Source organism: Hyperolius riggenbachi, chromosome 6 (assembly GCF_040937935.1).
Source record: "Hyperolius riggenbachi isolate aHypRig1 chromosome 6, aHypRig1.pri, whole genome shotgun sequence".
NCBI lineage: Eukaryota > Metazoa > Chordata > Amphibia > Anura > Hyperoliidae > Hyperolius > Hyperolius riggenbachi.
The window spans coordinates 272,328,280-272,346,395 of NC_090651.1; the positions used below are offsets into that span (position 1 = coordinate 272,328,280).

The 18,116-nt window shown below is 43.3% G+C and overlaps 2 protein-coding genes across 3 annotated transcripts in view; one reads left to right on the forward strand and one right to left on the reverse strand.

The window, feature by feature from the left end:
* The window catches only part of UBE4A (ubiquitination factor E4A), a 70,581-nt gene extending 60,130 nt beyond the window's left edge, over positions 1–10,451 (reverse strand). The window contains exon 1 of one of the 2 annotated variants that reach the window (XM_068240867.1): positions 10,316–10,451. The gene's annotated coding sequence lies outside the window, so the exon portion shown is untranslated. Of the gene's footprint in view, positions 1–116; positions 172–10,315 lie in introns of those variants that run through there. The other variant, XM_068240866.1, reaches the window with a different exon arrangement.
* Positions 10,407–18,116, forward strand: part of LOC137521513 (T-cell surface glycoprotein CD3 gamma chain-like) — a 40,610-nt gene continuing 32,900 nt past the window's right edge. The window contains exons 1-2 of the mRNA XM_068240868.1: positions 10,407–10,588; positions 11,895–12,037. Of these exons, the coding sequence (XP_068096969.1) occupies positions 11,965–12,037 (73 nt within the window). The 5' untranslated portion in view covers positions 10,407–10,588; positions 11,895–11,964. The remainder of the gene's footprint in view (positions 10,589–11,894; positions 12,038–18,116) is intronic.

Here is an 18,116-nt window from a genome sequence, read left to right on the forward strand (position 1 = left end):
GATGCATGCCCTTATCTCTATGCCTTATGTGTGAATAACAGCAGGTAATGGTCACGGATAGACGTGTACAGGGCGCTGAAATACACCATACGCTGCTGTGTCCAGCTGTGACTCACCGCTTCCTCCTCGGGAAATGCTACAGTGCAGGAGCTGGATGTGACGTCACTGTCATGTGATCCGATCATGTGACCTCCGAAGGACAGAAGCTCGTCTCGTAGTAAAGTGGCTGCCTGCTTGTAGCTTTAGGGGGTGATTCAGCAATCAGCAGCGGGAAGCAGTGAATGGGTGGCGAGCTGTAGTGCTGTGTTGGGTTTATTTGTGAAAGTGGGGTGTTTTTGTGGAAGAGTTCAGGTAGTGTGCAGTGTTGCCAACCTACAGATAGTCCATAAAAAAGTGATTTATTTCCTCTGTCGCTGTGGAGCACAATAAGGGCTGGGGCCCTAGGGTTGCCAGGTCGGCTGATGGAGAAAACCGGACAGGGGGTGGAGTTAGGGGCGGAGTCAGAAGCGCACTTTTATGTAGAGTGGGGCTAAGCAATGGGCTTTTTAAAAAATGTTTTTTGCAGTATTTATATCGCACTGACATCTTCTGCAGCACATTACAGAGTACATAGCCATGTCACTAACTGTCCTCACCAGTACATGCACATAAGAGACCACTTTTCACCAGTAAATGCACATAAGAGACAGCTTTTCACCAGTAAATGCACATTATAAGAGACACCTTTTCGCCAGTAAATGCACATAATAAGAGACAGCTTTTCCCCAGTAAATGCACAAGAGACAGCTTTTCACCAGTAAATGCACATAATAAGACACAGCTTTTCACCAGTAAATGCACATAATAAGAGACAGCTTTTCACCAGTAAATGCACAAAAGAGACAGCTTTTCACCAGTAAATGCACAAAAGAGACAGCTTTTCACCAGTAAATGCACATAATGACAAACAGCCAGTGTTCCCAGTATATGTAGCCAGGGATATATGTGCCCAGTATATGTAGCCAGGGGGTATATATGTCCCAGTATATGTAGGCAGGGGTGTAAATGTCCCAGTATACGTAGGCAGGGGTATATATGTCCCAGTATATGTAGCCAGGGGGTATATGTGCCCAGAATAGGTAGCCAGGAGCTATATGTGCCCGGAATAGGTAGCCAGGGGCTATATGTGCCCAGAATAGGTAGCCAGGGGCTATATGTGCCCGGAATAGGTAGCCAGGAGCTATATGTGCCCAGAATAGGTAGCCAGGGGCTATATGTGCCCAGAATAGGTAGCCAGGGGCTATATGTGCCCGGAATAGGTAGCCAGGGGCTATATGTGCCCAGAATAGGTAGCCAGGGGGTATATGTGCCCAGAATAGGTAGCCAGGGGCTATATGTGCCCAGAATAGGTAGCCAGGGGGTATATGTGCCCGGAATAGGTAGCCAGGGGCTATATGTGCCCAGAATAGGTAGCCAGGGGCTATATGTGCCCAGAATAGGTAGCCAGGGGCTATATGTGCCCAGAATAGGTAGCCAGGGGGTAATGATATATGTGCCCGGAATAGGTAGCCACTAGCCAGGGGCTATATGTGCCCAGAATAGGTAGCCAGGTGCCCCCCGCCCCCCCCCCCCCCCCCCGCAGGAGGAGAACAGTGCAGCAGAGAGAGAGCTGGGAGCAGCGGTGGAGAAGGGGGGCAATCTCCCCCCCCATCCCTCACCTTAGGGTGCTCTCTCTCCCCCGCTGTCTCCTGCAATATGATGTGCAGGCTGGCGGGTGGCTGGCTGGCTGAGGGGGGAACTTACCTCTCTGTCGCAGGCGCCGGAAGTTCGGGTCCCGCAGCCGCTGAGCCTGAGATTCGACTCAAAAAAGATCCGGATCAAAGATCCGAATCATTCATGAGCCGGACAACACTATTCAGACTGATTAGTGTTGTCCGGCTCATGAATGAGATTCTCAGCGGCTGCGGGACCCGAACTTCCGGCGCTGGAGCGACACAGAGGTAAGTTCCACCCGCCAGCCTGCACATCATATTGGAGGAGACAGCGGGGGAGAGAGAGCACCCTAAGGTGAGGGATGGGGGGGGAGATTGCCCCCCTTCTCCACCGCTGCTCCCAGCTCTCTCTCTGCTGCGCTGTTCTCCTCCTGCGCTGCGGGGGGGGGGCTCTAAAAACCGGACAACTTAATTGTCCGGTTTAGCATGCATTCTTCAACCGGACACAGAGCACAAAAACCGGTCTGTCCGGTGTAAAACCGGACACCTGGCAACCCTATGGGGCCCACAAAAGCAGTTACAACAACCAAGTGCTAGGCTAATAAAGGAAAAATGGGGTGATTTCACTGAAGCAGGAAAAAATGGGTGCAGGAGCCCTGTCAGAAAAAAACGGGGTTCTTATCCGTTAGCCGGGCGCATCCGGCAGGTGGCGACAAAACTCCACCAGAGTTACATTTTTCCCTACTATCCATGTCGGCCTGGAGGGGGAATAGTAATTAGCGCCACCTGCCGGATGCGCCCGGCTAACGGATAAGTACCAAAAATGGTGATGCCATAGGCACCCTAATAAAAACTGCATTTTTCGGCATGACAGGTGCATGCATGGCGGTTGTCGCCTCAAGGCTTCTTTGCTGCAAATCGCAGCTTTTAGAATGGCTGCAATAAGAGGCTATGAAGGTAAATTTCAGAGTCCGATTAGCAGCGAGAGGGTGCAATTTTGGTATACAGGCTTGCGGAAAACCTAATTGTGGCATTGCATAGCAGGTTCAACCTGCACCCATTTTTCCTTGTGCCCCTATTTTATTTTATGCATGCACAATCTATACCTGTGCAGTTTCAAGCCTTAAAGAGTAACTGTCAGGCTGCAGAAGCTAATTTAAACCTCTATTCTGTGTTAAACAGTTTAGAAGGAAGCCAAAAAGGCAATACTGTAGTAAAAAATCTCTCTTACATTTGATGTGTGCTTATCAGCAAAGCTGTTAGACCCAAGCTCTTAAGAGGACGCAAGCCGCATACCATACTGCAAAGCATTATGGGGCCCTCCCCTCAGCTGCTAATGAGAAGTTACAGTATCAAGTTTCAGCAGCTTGTAACTCAGTCCAGCGCACAGCACTGAAAAATCTCCGGGCAGAGTACACTGCAGGAGTCCTCTATTGTTCCTAGCCACATGGCTAATTAATATTCACTGCACACTAGTGTTATTCAGTACGAGCTTTTCTGTGATCAGGAAGCAGGCAGGACATGACGACACATTTGGCTTCATAGGAGACAGACAAACATGGAACCTGCCATGAGCTGTCAGGAGCATCAATCTCTGCATATACTATATACAAATTCTGTGAAGTACAAACGTGGACAGTGAAATGCATATGTAATGTAAGTACAGCCTATCTTTAGCTACTGATATATGTGTTTATTTTCTCTGAGACCCTATACCTAACAGCTCCTCTTTAATGCTTCCAGCAGTTACTGAAGTGCGATCGAGGAGGCGTTAAGTCGGGAGCCACGCGTGCGCATTATTCAGTGAATACTAGGGCTTACAATGGAAGAACATACAAACAAGCAGTTAAGCTGTCTGTGGAAAAGAGGCCTCTGGTTCTCAGTTTTCCTGTGCAGAAAACACACACTGTGGCCTGGTGCACCCCAGAGGAGGTTTTTCTGAGCGTTTTGAGTTTTTAAATCTGCTGCTAATGTTATCCTATGTGTCTGTGCACACTGGAGCAATGAGGTTTTGTAAAAAAAAACCATAGCATTACATTGGGAGAAGCTTTTAGAGATTTCAAAAGCTCTTCCCAATGTAATGCTATGTTTTTTTTTACAAAACCTCATTGCTCCAGTGTGCACAGACACATAGGATAACATTAGCAGCAGATTTAAAAACTCAAAACGCTCAGAAAAACTTCTCTGGTGTGCACCAGGCCAAAAACAGGTTTGCTCCCAGCCTGAACCATTTGGTAAAAGCCCATTGGGGGTTTAAAAAGAAAACTGTAGTGAGAAGAATATGGAGGCTGCCATTTTTATTTCCTTTTAAACAATACTGGTTGCCTGGCAGCCCTGCTGATCTATTTGACTGCAGTAGTGTCTGAAACACACACCATAAACAAGTATTGAGCTAATCTTGTGAGATCAGACAATAATGTCAGAACCACCCGATATGCTGCATGCTTGTTCAGGGTCTATGGCTAAAAGTATTAGAGGCAAAGGATCATCAGGATAACCAGGCAACGGGTATTGTTTAAAATGAAATAAATATGGATCCGTCTACTTCCCAGTGGACGTGGGAAGCCTTTAAAGCATTTATCAGAGGGATTCTGATCACAGCAATTAATAATGTCAAAACGAATTCTGCTGAGTGGGAAAAAATTCATAAATTAGCGGTTATAAATTCTGAAAAACAATATGTTACAAACCCCACTGATGCACATAAAAGAGAATGGCTTGCCACTCAGGATCAGTATCATAAGATGATGCTGAGTAAGGCAAACCAGAAGAGATTCTTCATAAAGCAGGCGTTCTTCGAACAGGGTGCCAGACGGGTCATTTATTGGCTACTATTGTGCGCGCACAACAGGGCTCTAATTTTATTACTTCACTAAAAACTCCTAGTGGTAAGACAGTTTGTCAACCCGAAGAGGTTCTGCAGGAGCTAAAAAGAAGTAAATATGGCATCCTCCATATCCTTCTCACTACAGTAGTCCTTTAGGGCTAGGTGTGTGTGTGTATGTACAGTGGTGTGAAAAACTATTTGCCCCCTTCCTGATTTCTTATTCTTTTGCATGTTTGTCACACTTAAATGTTTCTGCTCATCAAAAACCGTTAACTATTAGTCAAAGATAACATAATTGAACACAAAATGCAGTTTTAAATGATGGTTTTTATTATTTAGTGAGGAAAAAAATCTCCAAATGTACATGGCCCTGTGTGAAAAAGAAATTGCCCCCCCTTGTTAAAAAATAACTTAACTGTGGTTTATCACACCTGAGTTCAATTTCTGTAGTCACCCCCAGGCCTGATTACTGCCACTCCTGTTTCAATCAAGAAATCACTTAAATAGGAGCTATCTGACAGAGAAGTAGACCAAAAGCACCTCAAAAGCTAGACATCATGCCAAGATCCAAAGAAATTCAGGAACAAATGAGAACAAAGTACTGTAATTGAGATCTATCAGTCTGGTAAAGGTTATAAAGCCATTTCTAAAGCTTTGGGACTCCAGCGAACCACAGTGAGAGCCATTATCACAAATGGCAAAAACATGGAACAGTGATGAACCTTCCCAGTAGTGGCTGGCCGACCAAAATTACCCCAAGAGCGCAGAGAAAACTCATCAGAGAGGCCACAAAAGACCCCAGGACAATATCTAAAGAACTGCAGGCCTCACTTGCCTCAATTAAGGTCATTGTTCACGACTCCACCATAAGAAAGAGACTGGGCAAAAACGGTCTGCATGGCAGATATCCAAGGCGCAAACCACTTTTAAGCAAAAAGAACATTAAGGCTTGTCTCAATTTTGCTAAAAAAACATCTCAATGATTGGCAAGACTTTGGGGAAAATACCTTGTGGACCGACGAGACAAAAGTTGAACTTTTTGGAAGGTGCGTGTCCCGTTACATCTGGCGTAGAAGTAACACAGCATTTCAGCAAAAGAACATCATACCAACAGTAAAATATGGTGGAGGTAGTGTTATGGTCTGGGGTTGTTTTGCTGCTTCAGGACCTGGAAGGCTTGCTGTGATAGATGGAACCATGAATTCTACTGTCTACCAAAAAATCCTGAAGGAGAATGTCCGGCCATCTGTTCGTCAACTCAAGCTGAAACGATCTTGGGTGCTGCAGCAGGACAATGACCCAAAACACACCAGCAAATCCACCTCTGAATGGCTGAAGAAAAACAAAATGAAGACTTTGGAGTAGCCTAGTCAAAGTCCTGACCTGAATCCTATTGAGATGTTGTGGCATGACCTTAAAAAGGTGGTTCATGCTAGAAACCCCTCAAATAAAGCTGAATTACAACAATTCTGCAAAGATGAGTGGGCCAAAATTCCTCCAGAGCGCTGTAAAAGACTCGTTGCAAGTTATCGCAAACGCTTGATTGCAGTTATTGCTGCTAAGGGTGGCCCAACCAGTTATTAGGTTCAGGGGGCAATTTCTTTTTCACACAGGGCCATGTAGGTTTTGAGTTATTTTTCTCACTAAATAATAAAAACCATCATTTAAAACTGCATTTTGTGTTCAATTATGTTATCTTTGACTAATAGTTAATGGTTTTTGATGAGCAGAAACATTTAAGTGTGACAAACATGCAAAAGAATAAGAAATCAGGAAGGGGGCAAATAGTTTTTCACACCACTGTATGCTCGTTGTCTATGGGTTCCCGGTTCTGCTCATGTTCAACTGGCCACCTTAAATAGCATGGAGGAAATGCCAGTGGCCCTGCCTGAGCAATTCAGAACTGCGTATGCTCGAGTTCTGAACCGCATGTGCACAGCAAAAATAAGCGCTCATGCACAAGCGCTTTCTCTCACCACTCATCTAAACATCACAACAGGCTGTGGGGAGAAGATGACCTGAAATGGGGAACAGGAGGGACCTGAAGACAACGAGTCTCAGGATTAGGTAATCTAGCACACTATGCCCCCCCCCCCCCCCACACACACACTTTCAGGGGTATTAAAACAGTGGATTACTGAAAACTGGGCATAGGTGTAACTCTCCTTTTACACTACATCCTATGCTTTCAGTTCTAACTAATCAGACAATTGAAGTGCAAGGTAATGTCCATTTTCCCCCACAGCTTCTTTCACACTGTATGCTGAAAAACTAAAATTTTATGACAGTAATGGAACTTTACACTTTTTATGTGTGAACCTAGCCATATAAAACTGATACAATACGGACAGGACAGGGCTGGAATGGAACCGTACAGGTTTATGTGTGAACCCAGCCATAGAAAACTGATATAAAATGGACAGGACAGGACTGGATCGGAATCGTACAGGTTTATGCGTGAACCCAGCCATAGAAAACTGATGGGTCTGGAATGGGACAGAACTGTACATTTTTTATATATGAACCCAGCCTAAAAGAGGCCATAGGAAACCAAAGACATTACCCTGCACATCAGTTTTCTGTTCAGTTATAACTGACAGCAACTGATTTAGTGTAAAAGGACCCTTCTACACTAAACGTACAGCTTTATGTGTGAATCCAGCCATAGAAAACTGATGTAAACTGACGGGCTAGGACTGGAACAGAATTGTACACCTTGTATATATGAACCCAACCTAAGGCTTCATTTCCCTCTGTGTGCTTCTGTCCGCTTTTCAGCAACATGTATCAATCTCTAACATTGTATAAGGAACCTGCCTGTTTCTGTTGCTGTTTCCGCCGAGACCCGGGCAGGATCAGTTGCTTCCGGGTCTCAGCGCTTGTTCCCCGCTGATGACGCTGCTGCTGAGACACAGGCCGTACATTTTGATAGGCGGAGAGCGCGTTCTCAGTATGCCCTCCGCAGATGTAAACAATAGTCAGCTTACTACGGTCAGCTGACAGTACGGTGTCAGCTGACGGTACAGCTGACACCTAGGTAGGTGTACTACTGTGTGATTGGATGTGCGAAGTGTGGCCGGCCACTGATTGGATGAAAGCTGTACTTAAACACGCAGAGTGCTCCCAGTCATCGCCCGTGATAAGCATATAGTTGCTGGGTGCGCACTCACATTGTTAGATTACTGGATCATGACCTTTGGCTTGTATTGACTATTCTTGTAACCCTTGCTTTGATTGCTGGATACTCTTGCCTGCTGCCTGGACAGACCTCTGCCTGTTAACTGGATACCCTTGTATGCTACCTGGACTAGACACTCTAAGTATACTTGAACTAATCCTTGTCTGTTGCTTTAATAACCTTGCATGCTGCCATTGCATGAACTCACTCAAATATTACCTGGATCATCTATTACCTGTTGAGTAACCTTGCGCGTGGACCTTTCATGAACTCTCTCATTACCTGGATCATTCACTGCCTGTTGAATTAACCTTGCATATGGACTTTGCATGAACTCTCTCATATATACAGAGATCCTTCACTGCCTGTTCCTGATACATCTGTCATTACTGACAATCGACGTTGAGGGTCTCATCCTAATGAATCAAGGTAATAGCCCTGGGTGATACTTATAACTATTGAACTGTGTTACTAGCCTCATTGGGGTTCTGGCGGCTTAGTGTCCTCTCTACTTCAGTCTGTATGCCTTGCACGTGAAGACCTGGGGGTAACCGTATTCAGGAGACAAATAATGTGTCCTGTTCACACGAGGGCTTGTCTATAGGTAAAGACCGTGGGCTGGGCTCAGAGAGACTGATTGGGGACATAACCTGTAAGGCCTTAAACATTGATGTGCTGATAAAAAGTGGACAGAAGCGCACTAAGTAGAAATGAGGCCTAAAAGAGGCTACAGGAAAACAGAGACATTGCCTTGCACATCAGTTGTCTGTTGAGTTATAACTGACAGCAACTGATTTAGTGTAAAAGGACTCTTACACTAAACGTACAGGTTTATGTGTGATCCAGACATACAAAAGTGATGTAAACTGATGGGCCAGGACTGGAAAAGAACTGTAATACACCTTTTATACTTGAACCCAGCCTAAAAGAAGCCACAGGGAAACAGACATTACCTTGCAAATCAGTTGTCTGTTCAGTTATAACTAAAATAAAAGTCAAAATAAACATACACACGTCATACTTACCTCCCGCTTAGTCTGCTATTCAATCTTTGTCTCCTGTCCTGCGTTTCGTTTTTCCAATGTGACCAATGTCGCATCAATTGTCCTTTAAAGCGGTTTAAAACCCTGACATAATATTCAATAAAAACATGTTTTCCTACTTTTTATATGCCATAGGGTTATATTCGCATTTGTGCATAAGTATTATTATTCATTTAGAATTATACGTTCCCAAAAGTACAGTTTTTTGCTTTGTGAGCTGACTTTGCATTTTATTAATAACTGGTTTTATTCATTATGTATTGAAGCCAGACATGCTTTGACTCTCTGTCTGTGCGGAATAGCTTCTCCACAGTCAGAGAATGTGTCACATTCCTCACTTGTTACATTTAAGTAAACACAAGATAACATAATCTACAACTTCAGATGTGTCCACATTTCACTGCACTGAACTTTCCAGCCCTGTGTGTAACCCTTTGAATGCTGGTCTAGTAAAAAAACAATACTGGTTGCATATAATATGCTGTAAATAATGTTTTAGAGCAAAGATGAAATGCTGGTTTATATTCCGCTTTAAGTTATAACCGACACAACTGATACAGTAAGGGCCCGTTTCCACTACGGCGATTTTGCCGGCGATTCTGCAGAGTTTCCCCGCACATAATTCGCACGGGGAAACTCTGCCGTAGGGGATGACAGGGCCGCTTCTGAATTGCTTGCGGGAGCGATTCGGCCGGAACCCCCCACAGAATTTGCGGCGGAGGCTGCAAATCCCATAGCCGTGCATGGCACGGCTCATGGGATTCGCCTGCGATCCCGCCCACCCGCTCAGTGCCGGCGTGCGTCTCGTAGCACTAGTGGAAACGGGCCCTGAGGCTTTCAGCTTCCAAGTCTGACAGTCAGAATTTCAAAACTGGAAGGAATCATTGTTAGAAAAAATAGTGAGCTTCTAAGAGGAACTGATGGTGAGGTAAGGTTCCAAAGACAGAACAACAAAAGTTGTTTAGGTGATACCTTTAACCTCCCTGGCGGTATGATTCCTTCCTGATTTTAGGGTCTAAAAGTGGTAAAATTTTTTCATGTGGTTTTAGACCCTAAAAGCAAGAATAATATCATACCACTAGAGAGCCTGGAGCAGCCCCAGCACTTCCGCACCTCCCTGGGATCCAGTGCTGCAGTTGGTGGCGCTGTAACCCTATAGTAATTGCCGGATGTCATCATGATGACAGTTAGCGATCTCACCAGGGGGATGCAGAGCATCTGTGGACAGGAAGAGGAATGGCCGCCAGCGTCTGGATCGCCAGGGAGGTGAGTGAGAATGCCCGCTGCGCGCAATGCTCTGCAGGGACCTCCCGGCGGCCGGCTACCACAAGTGTAGCTCGGGGTTACCGTTCTGAGCTGCGGTTTTCCTTCCTGAGTGTAGCTTGTGGTTACTGCTAAGGAGGTTAATGACTAACTGTACAAGATTTTTTTTCAAGCTTTTGAAACATTAAAGGGGCACTACAGCAAAAAACTGTAACATTTAAAATATGTGCAAACATATACAAATAAGAAGTACATTTTTTTCCAGAGTAAAATGAGCCATAAATTACTTTTCTCCTATAATGCTGTCACTTACAGTAGGCAGTAGACATCTGACAGAAGTGACAGGTTTTGGACTAGTCCATCTCTTTATAGGGGATTCTCAGCAAGGCTTTTATTCTTTATAAAGATATTCCTGAAAAAGGATTTAAACAATGATGCTGGCCAGCTTCCCTGCTCGCTACACAGTTTTTTGGCAGTTGGACAGAGCAACTGCCATTCACTAAGTGCTTTTGAAAAGAAATATATCCCTGAGCATCCCCTATAAAGAGATGGACCTGTCACTTCTGTCAGATTTCTACTACCTACTGTAAGTGACAGCATATAGGAGAAAAGTAAATTATGGCTCATTTTACAATGGAAAAAATGTACTTCTTATTTGTATATGTTTGCACGTATTTTAAATTTTACAGTTTTTTCGCTGTAGTGCCCCTTTAAGTTTCTTCTTCAGGCATGTTTCATAACTGGATCACAACCAGAACCGCATGGTTCTGAAACCTGCCTTAAGAAGAAACTTAGATTTGAAAGCTTACAAAGACCACACGCAACTGAAGTAAGGCTGTAATATACATTTGCAGGTACATCATGTGTTTATTTGAAATAATTTGTCTTGGTTCAGGTTCCCTTTAAAGGGAAGGTTTAAGCAAAAAAAAAAAATGAGTTTCACTTACCTGGGGCTTCTACCAGCCCCATGCAGCCATCCTGTGCCCTCGTAGTCACTCACTGCTGCTCCAGTCCCCCGCTGGCAGCTTTCTGACCTCGGAGGTCAGGGCCGAATTGCGTACATTTTTACACATTCCCGCTAGTGCAGGAACATTAACGCATACATTTTTATGCGTTAGTGGTGCAACGCGTAAATTTTTGTTCCTGCACTAGCTGGAATGCGTAAAAATGTATGCAATGTGGCCCTGACCTCCGAGGTCAGAAAGCTGCCAGCGGGGGACTGGAGCAGCAGTGAGTGACTACGAGGGCACAGGATGGCTACATGGGGCTGGTAGAAGCCCCAGGTAAGTAAAACTCATTATTTTTTTTTTGCTTGGACCTTCCCTTTAAGACTACCACATTTTAATGCTGCAGAAAACATGACAGGTTATTATTATTTATAAAGCGCAACATATTCCGTGGCACTGTACAAAATAAGAAATCAAACAAGGGGTACATAATGATACAGACAATGACATACATCAAATTTGGACGCTGGCACAAAATACAGAACGAGTGATTACAATGACAGATCTAACATGATGAAAAAAAATGTATAACAGAAAGCAAGTTATTAAATAAACAAAATTCCAAGACACAAAAGAGAGCCCTGCCCATGCGAGTTTACAATCTAAAGGATTATGTAGATAATGTAATTTACCTTGAAAAAAAATAAGCGAACACTGACTAATCAATTAGTGATTTATTAATGGGTGAATCCTAATTAATTAATAAAAAATTGGAATTCAAGTCAAATTGTGCAGCTGCTTGTTGGTGTCTGAATTGTAAGATGCTGCGGTGTGCAAATGTGTTAGTGATGCTTACTTCAATTGGTGGGTAGAACAAAGCACAGGAAGACTGTGGCTGTGACTAACGGAATGCTTGCTGTTGTCTGTAAACCATTGTTTCTGCAGCTTGACATTCTGCAGGTACAAAGCATAGCTAAGTGCAGTTCACCAGAACAAAGAAGCCATAAGGCCAATCATGATGATATACAACATTATTGCGCTATGCTGGATCATTTTTACCATTGGATTGACAGGCACCTCTGCTGAAGGTAAGTGTGTGGGTTATAATGCAATAATTTTTTACTATCTTAGTATTCTTAAATGAGTGATGTGGGTTCACCAACAGAAAGCAATTCCTATTTGCTTACAGAAAGCTCATGGATGGGTAGGATGCAGAGATGGATTCAGATGTAATGGGGCCTTAGGCAAGGTAGTAGATTTGGGGCACCCTTGTGGTCCTTTTGGTAAGCTGAAGTGGAGAGAGGTCAGAGGATGTGCCTGGTGGGCCCCTTGACACCCACTAGGCCCCAGGCATCTGCCTAGGTTGCCTGTTGGATGATCCTGCTCTGGTAGGATGGTACTAGAATAGAGATGTAGGCATGTTATACACAACCCATGTAATGAAGGCGAGTACCAGATGATTTCTTTGTTTCTTTCACTTGACATTTAGGCCTGACAATTTGGGCCTGTCCCTGAGTTCCTAAAGAGATTCCTAATGTTGTCTGTAGTGCTGTCATAGCACTAAAGCCACCAATAGGAATCTCCACTAATGCTAGCATAGGTGTGAGCCCTTGAACTCGAAAGGCCGTATCCTATTAGCTTTTCTCTTGAGTTTTCTCCAAGGAATTCATTTTTTCATCTTATCCGATAAGATAACTTTTTAGCACTTTACAATTGAAAAAGTACTAGGTAAAAAGGTAATATCAGCTTATCTTGCTTCATCTCTTGCTTGGTAGGAGCTTTAAAAGTATTTTATTGATATTGTTTACAAATATCTCCTTGGAAAAAACACAGGAGAAAAGTTAATAAGAAAGTGACCCTAAGTGCGTTGTGTTGCAGAATAATTCTACAACGCCATCACTGCCCCTGCAAGTCTATGGAGCTTTTCACACTACTGTGCTGTGATTGGGTTATTCCAACTCGCTGCATGCAGGCTTTGAATCAAAGCCTCTGTCCAGTCTCCATTGAAATTCACACTCATTATAACGCGTACATTAATTATGTAATGCACATGGGGCTTGATTCACTAAACTGTGATAACTCGTATCACAGCCGTGCTAGCTTTTTCGCACACAATTTTTGCTTTTTGCGCGCATCAAATTTTCACGTGCAGTCGCGAATTTTTGCACGCAAAAATTCTCGATTGCGTGCAAACCGCAAAAACACTAGCGCGCCCGTGATATGAGTTATCACGGTTTAGTGAATCAAGGCCAAAGTGTGCACGGGCCCTAAGAAGTGCAAGATAGTAATAACAGTGGCAAGTATGGCACCTGTAAACCCCCCAAAATAGTATGAAACAACATTGGTTCTGGTTTTGTTTACTCTTCACCAAGAGGCTAAAAAATGGGAAAACCATATATTAGGGCTCTTTCACATCAGAGCTTGCGTTGGAGAATGCTCAAAGCATACGTTTTGTTGTATGCGTTTTAATGCGTTTTGATATGCGTTGCACTGCAGTGAGTGTGCGTTTTTAATCCGTTTTCAATGCGTTACAGCACATAGGAAAACGCAGGTAATTTTTTTTTCTTTTAGCTTTCAACTTTCTACATTATTCCTCTGTTGCATTCTGGGACTGATTGCCTGCGTTAACGGATTAAAAACGCGCATAGTGTGCGTTTTACATTGACTAACATTGTAACGCATAAAGCTAGCGTCGGCCGAAAAACTGCGCCTGGGTGCAGTGTAACGCAACGCACAAAAAGGCTGCGTTATATGTGAAAGCTAAAATGAAAGTCTATGGACTTTCATTTCACCTTGGGTAACGCAAACTTTACCCGTTGCGTTGAAACGCAGAAAATCTGCCCTAATGTGAAAGAGCCCTTAGAGACTATATAGATTAATTTATTATATGTGAGAGACATTTAGAGACTATTAAAGGAGTAACAGTGGGCTGGAGATGGCCATGAGATTACCAGTTGGCCACTAAAAACATTTCAGTAGAGTGTCAGTTATCCGGCACCAAAGGGGATCAGCTAATACCAGATAAGTGTGCTCTCGGGATGCTTGAGACTCAATGTTAAAAATAGTCCCAGCTAATACACATCCCACTGTTCATACATTCCATTAAATTATTATCAAATGTTTATTATTATTATTAAATGTTAAAATACAGTTATTGAAAGTATATTAACCTTGAAGAAGCCATGGAAGACAATCTTTAAACACAGCAGAGCCTACAAACAGCCTAAGAAGTTGGTCTTCACCAGAGTGAGTACTGTGCTGGTTGGTTGACTGCTAATTAGTTGAGTTCTGGATAACTGGTACTCTACTGTAGTTAGCTGCCCAGTGTTCTGTATTTAACCAAAGTTTACCCAAAATAAAGTGTCTGCATCCTTTCCCTCAGACTTTCAGAGTTACATTTATGAACTTTTAAAACTATTTATAACTATTTAAAAGTACATATTTATTTCTCTCTCTCTCTCTTTCTTTGTCTGTTTTGGTTGATTATGTTATTCTCCAATTTTAAAATGGGAAACTAAAGAAGCTAAGAAACTTGTCCAATATTATTACTGAATGTTTTGAAATTACCGTACAATGGGCCTGTTGCACGACCCTTTGATTTAAGCATGTAACTTAACCCGTGATACCGTAGCAACACCTGCGTTACCCATGTACCGCGGATCACGCTCATTGCACAATGCGTAGTACTCGGCTGGCAATAGTACCGGTAATATTGCTGTGGGCAGCCTGTGCACAGCAAGTTTACCGGCAGCTTGTGCATCACGCCCAATGTTCTCTGCATTGTGGTTGTGTAAAAATTTAACAAATACAAACAGCCTTAATCCTTTTTTTAAAGGAAAGATTTTTAACTCCTACCCCTTATGGAATGAAAAAGTGCATTATCATTTTTTTTCTTGTCTTTTCTGGATGTCTATGTTAATATAAACTTTAAAGACAGAATTACACTCAATTGCACCATTGTATTGTATGTTTTAAAGATAAACCCTAATGACTGAAAGCGATCATTTATTTATACATATTATAGGTGGAGTGTGGTGGGTTAATTCTACAATCAGTTTATTCTATCTCCTGGCTTCTTCAGTGAAAATATATGACCCATAGGCCTATGTGGATACTCGCCGCCCATCATTTTTTCGCGGGGTGAGCCAAGTGACGGCTCACCTTGCCGCCGCACAAATTCCTAACAGTGTTAAATACTATTCCCCCTAGTCGTAGCAACTCGGAGGGAGATGTAATTCAGGGTCCGGTGATCACCGACACCCATGTTACACTGCAGCGTGGCCACAGACATAATACCATTATATCTATGGCAGCGCGCAGGTCAGGCACAGTGCAGGGAAGAGCGTGCACTGAACAGACCTGCTTCGGAGCCATAACTCTTGGCTTTCTTAATGCTCACCATGTTGTCTCACTCCTCTTGTTACAGGAGGGAAATGTTTTTATGTATATGTACATGAAACATTTCTATTTCATTATTATTTCATAATTTTATATCATTTTCTATTTAAAAGTAGAATATTTATTTTTTCTCTTTCTTTGTTTTGGGTAATTTTACATTAACCACTTGAGGACCGCAGTCTTTTCACTCCTTAAGGACCAGAGCTTTTTTTTCTATTCAGACCACTGCAGCTTTCACGGTTTATTGCTTGGTCATACAACCTACTAGCTAAATGAATTTTACCCCCTTTTCTCGTCACTAATACAGCTTTCTTTTGGTGCTATTTGATTGCTGCTGCGATTTTTAGTTTTTATTATATTCATCAAAAAAGACATGAATTTTGTCAAAAAAAATATTTTTTTTAACTTTCTGTGCTGACATTTTTCAAATAAAGTAACATTTCTATATACATTTTTGTCCAAATTTATTGTGCTACATGTCTTTGAAAAAAAAAATCCATTCAGTGTATATTTATTGGTTTGGGTAAAAGTTATAGTGTTTACAAACTATGGTGCCAAAAGTGAATTTTCTCATTTTGGAGCATCTCTGACTTTTCTGAGCACCTGTCATGTTTCATGAGGTGCTAAAATCCCAGGATAGTATAAATACCCCTCAAATGACCCCATTTTGGAAAGAAGACATCCCAAAGTATTCACTAAGATGCATGGTGAGTTCATAGATTTTATTTTTTGTCACAAGTTAGCGGAAAATGACACTTTGTGACAAAAAAAAAAAGTTTTCATTTCTGGTAACTTGTGACAAAAAAAAAGAAATCTGCCACGGACTCACCATGCCCCTCTCTGAATACTTTGGGGTGTCTACTTTCCAAAATGTGGTAATTTGTGGGGTGTGTTTACTGTCCTAAAGGTGCTCATAGGACTTTGTGCTTCTTAGTGCACCTAGGCTGCAAAAAGGGGTCACACATGTGGTATCGCCGTACTCTAGAGAAATAGTATAATGGGTTTTGGGGTGTATTTTTATACATACTCATGCTGGGTGGGAGAAATATCTCTGTAAATGACAATGTTTTGATTTTGTTTACACACAATTGTCCATTTACAGAGAGATTTCTCCCACCCACCATGGGTATGTGTAAAAATACACCCCGAAACACATTATACTACTTCTCCTGAATACGGCGATACCACATGTGTGACACTTTTTTGCAGCCTAGGTGCGCTAAAAGGCCCAACGTTCTATGAGTACCTTTTAGGATTTCACAGGTAATTTTCAGGCATTTGGTTTCTAGACTACTCCTCACGCTTTAGGGCCCCTAAAATGCCAGGGCAGTATAGGAACCCCACGAGTGACCCCATTTTAGAAAGAAGACACCCCAAGGTATTCCGTTAGGAGTATGGTGAGTTCATAGAACATTTTATTTTTTGTCACAAGTCAGCGGAAATTGATTTTTATTGTTTTTTTTTTTCACAAAGTGTCATTTTCACTAACTTGTGACAAAAAAAATAAAATCTTCTATGAACTCACCATACACCTAACGGAATACCTTGGGGTGTCTTCTTTCTAAAATGGGGTCACTTGATGGGGTTCCTATACTGCCCTGGCATTTTAGGGGCCCTAAACCGTAAGGAGTAGTCTGGAAACCAAATGCCTCAAAATGCCTGTTCAGGGGTATAAGCATCTGCAAATTTTTATGACAGGTGGTCTATGAGGGGCCGAATTTTGTGGAACCGGTCATAAGCAGGGTGGTCTCTTAGATGACAGGTTGTATTGGCACTGAAGTGCAGGAAGCGCAGGATGTTCTAAAATCATGACTTGGACATGGCAGCAGAGAACATAGGCATGTAATGTATTGGATGCGTAGACCAACAAGACCGCAATACATTCTTTTTGACTAGACCCATGTTAAGGAGAAGGCCCCAAAAAAAGTTACGTTCGGAAAGTTGGAGTGGTTTCCACCGAAAAGGCTGGGCATGGTAGCTTCTTGGATTGGCAGTTGCGTATTGTGTGGCATAACGGTTGGTTTCAGCAACAGTTAAGTCGTAGAGACCAGCAGTGATCAGGAAAAAAAATTCTGTCACTGCGATGGGGCGGGTGAGGGTTTGGCCGGGTGATCAGAAGGCCGCAGGGGGCAGATTAGGGCCTGATCTGATAGATAGGAGTGCTAGGGGTTGACAGGAGGTGATTGATGGGTGTCTCAGGACGTGATTAGAGCAGTGAATAGATGCAATCAGTGCACTGGGGAGGTGATCGGAAGGGGGTCTGAGGGGGATCTGAGGGTTTGTCCGAGTGATCAGGAGCCCACACGGGGCAAATTAGGGCCTGATCTGATGGGTAGGTGTGCTAGGGGGTGACAGGTGGTGACAGGAGGTGATTGACGGGTGTCTCAAAGTGTGATTAGAGGGGGGAAAAGATGCAAGCAATGCACTGGGGGGGGGGGGGGGTCTGAGGGCGATCCGAGGGTGTGGGTGGGTGATTGGGTGCCCGCAAAGGGGCAGATGAGGGTCTGATCTGATGGGTATGATGGGTAGCAGTGACATGGGGTTATTGATGGGTGATTAGAGGGGAGAACAGATGTAAATAATGCACTGGAGAAGTGTTCAGGTGGGGTCTGAGGGTGTGGGCGGGTGTTTGGGTGCCCGCAGGGGGCAGTTTAGGGTCTGAACTGATGGGTAGCAGTGACTGGGGGTGACGGGGTGATTGATAGGTAATCAGGGTGTGATTACAGAGGAGAATATATGCAAGCAATGCACTGGCAAATTGATAAGGGG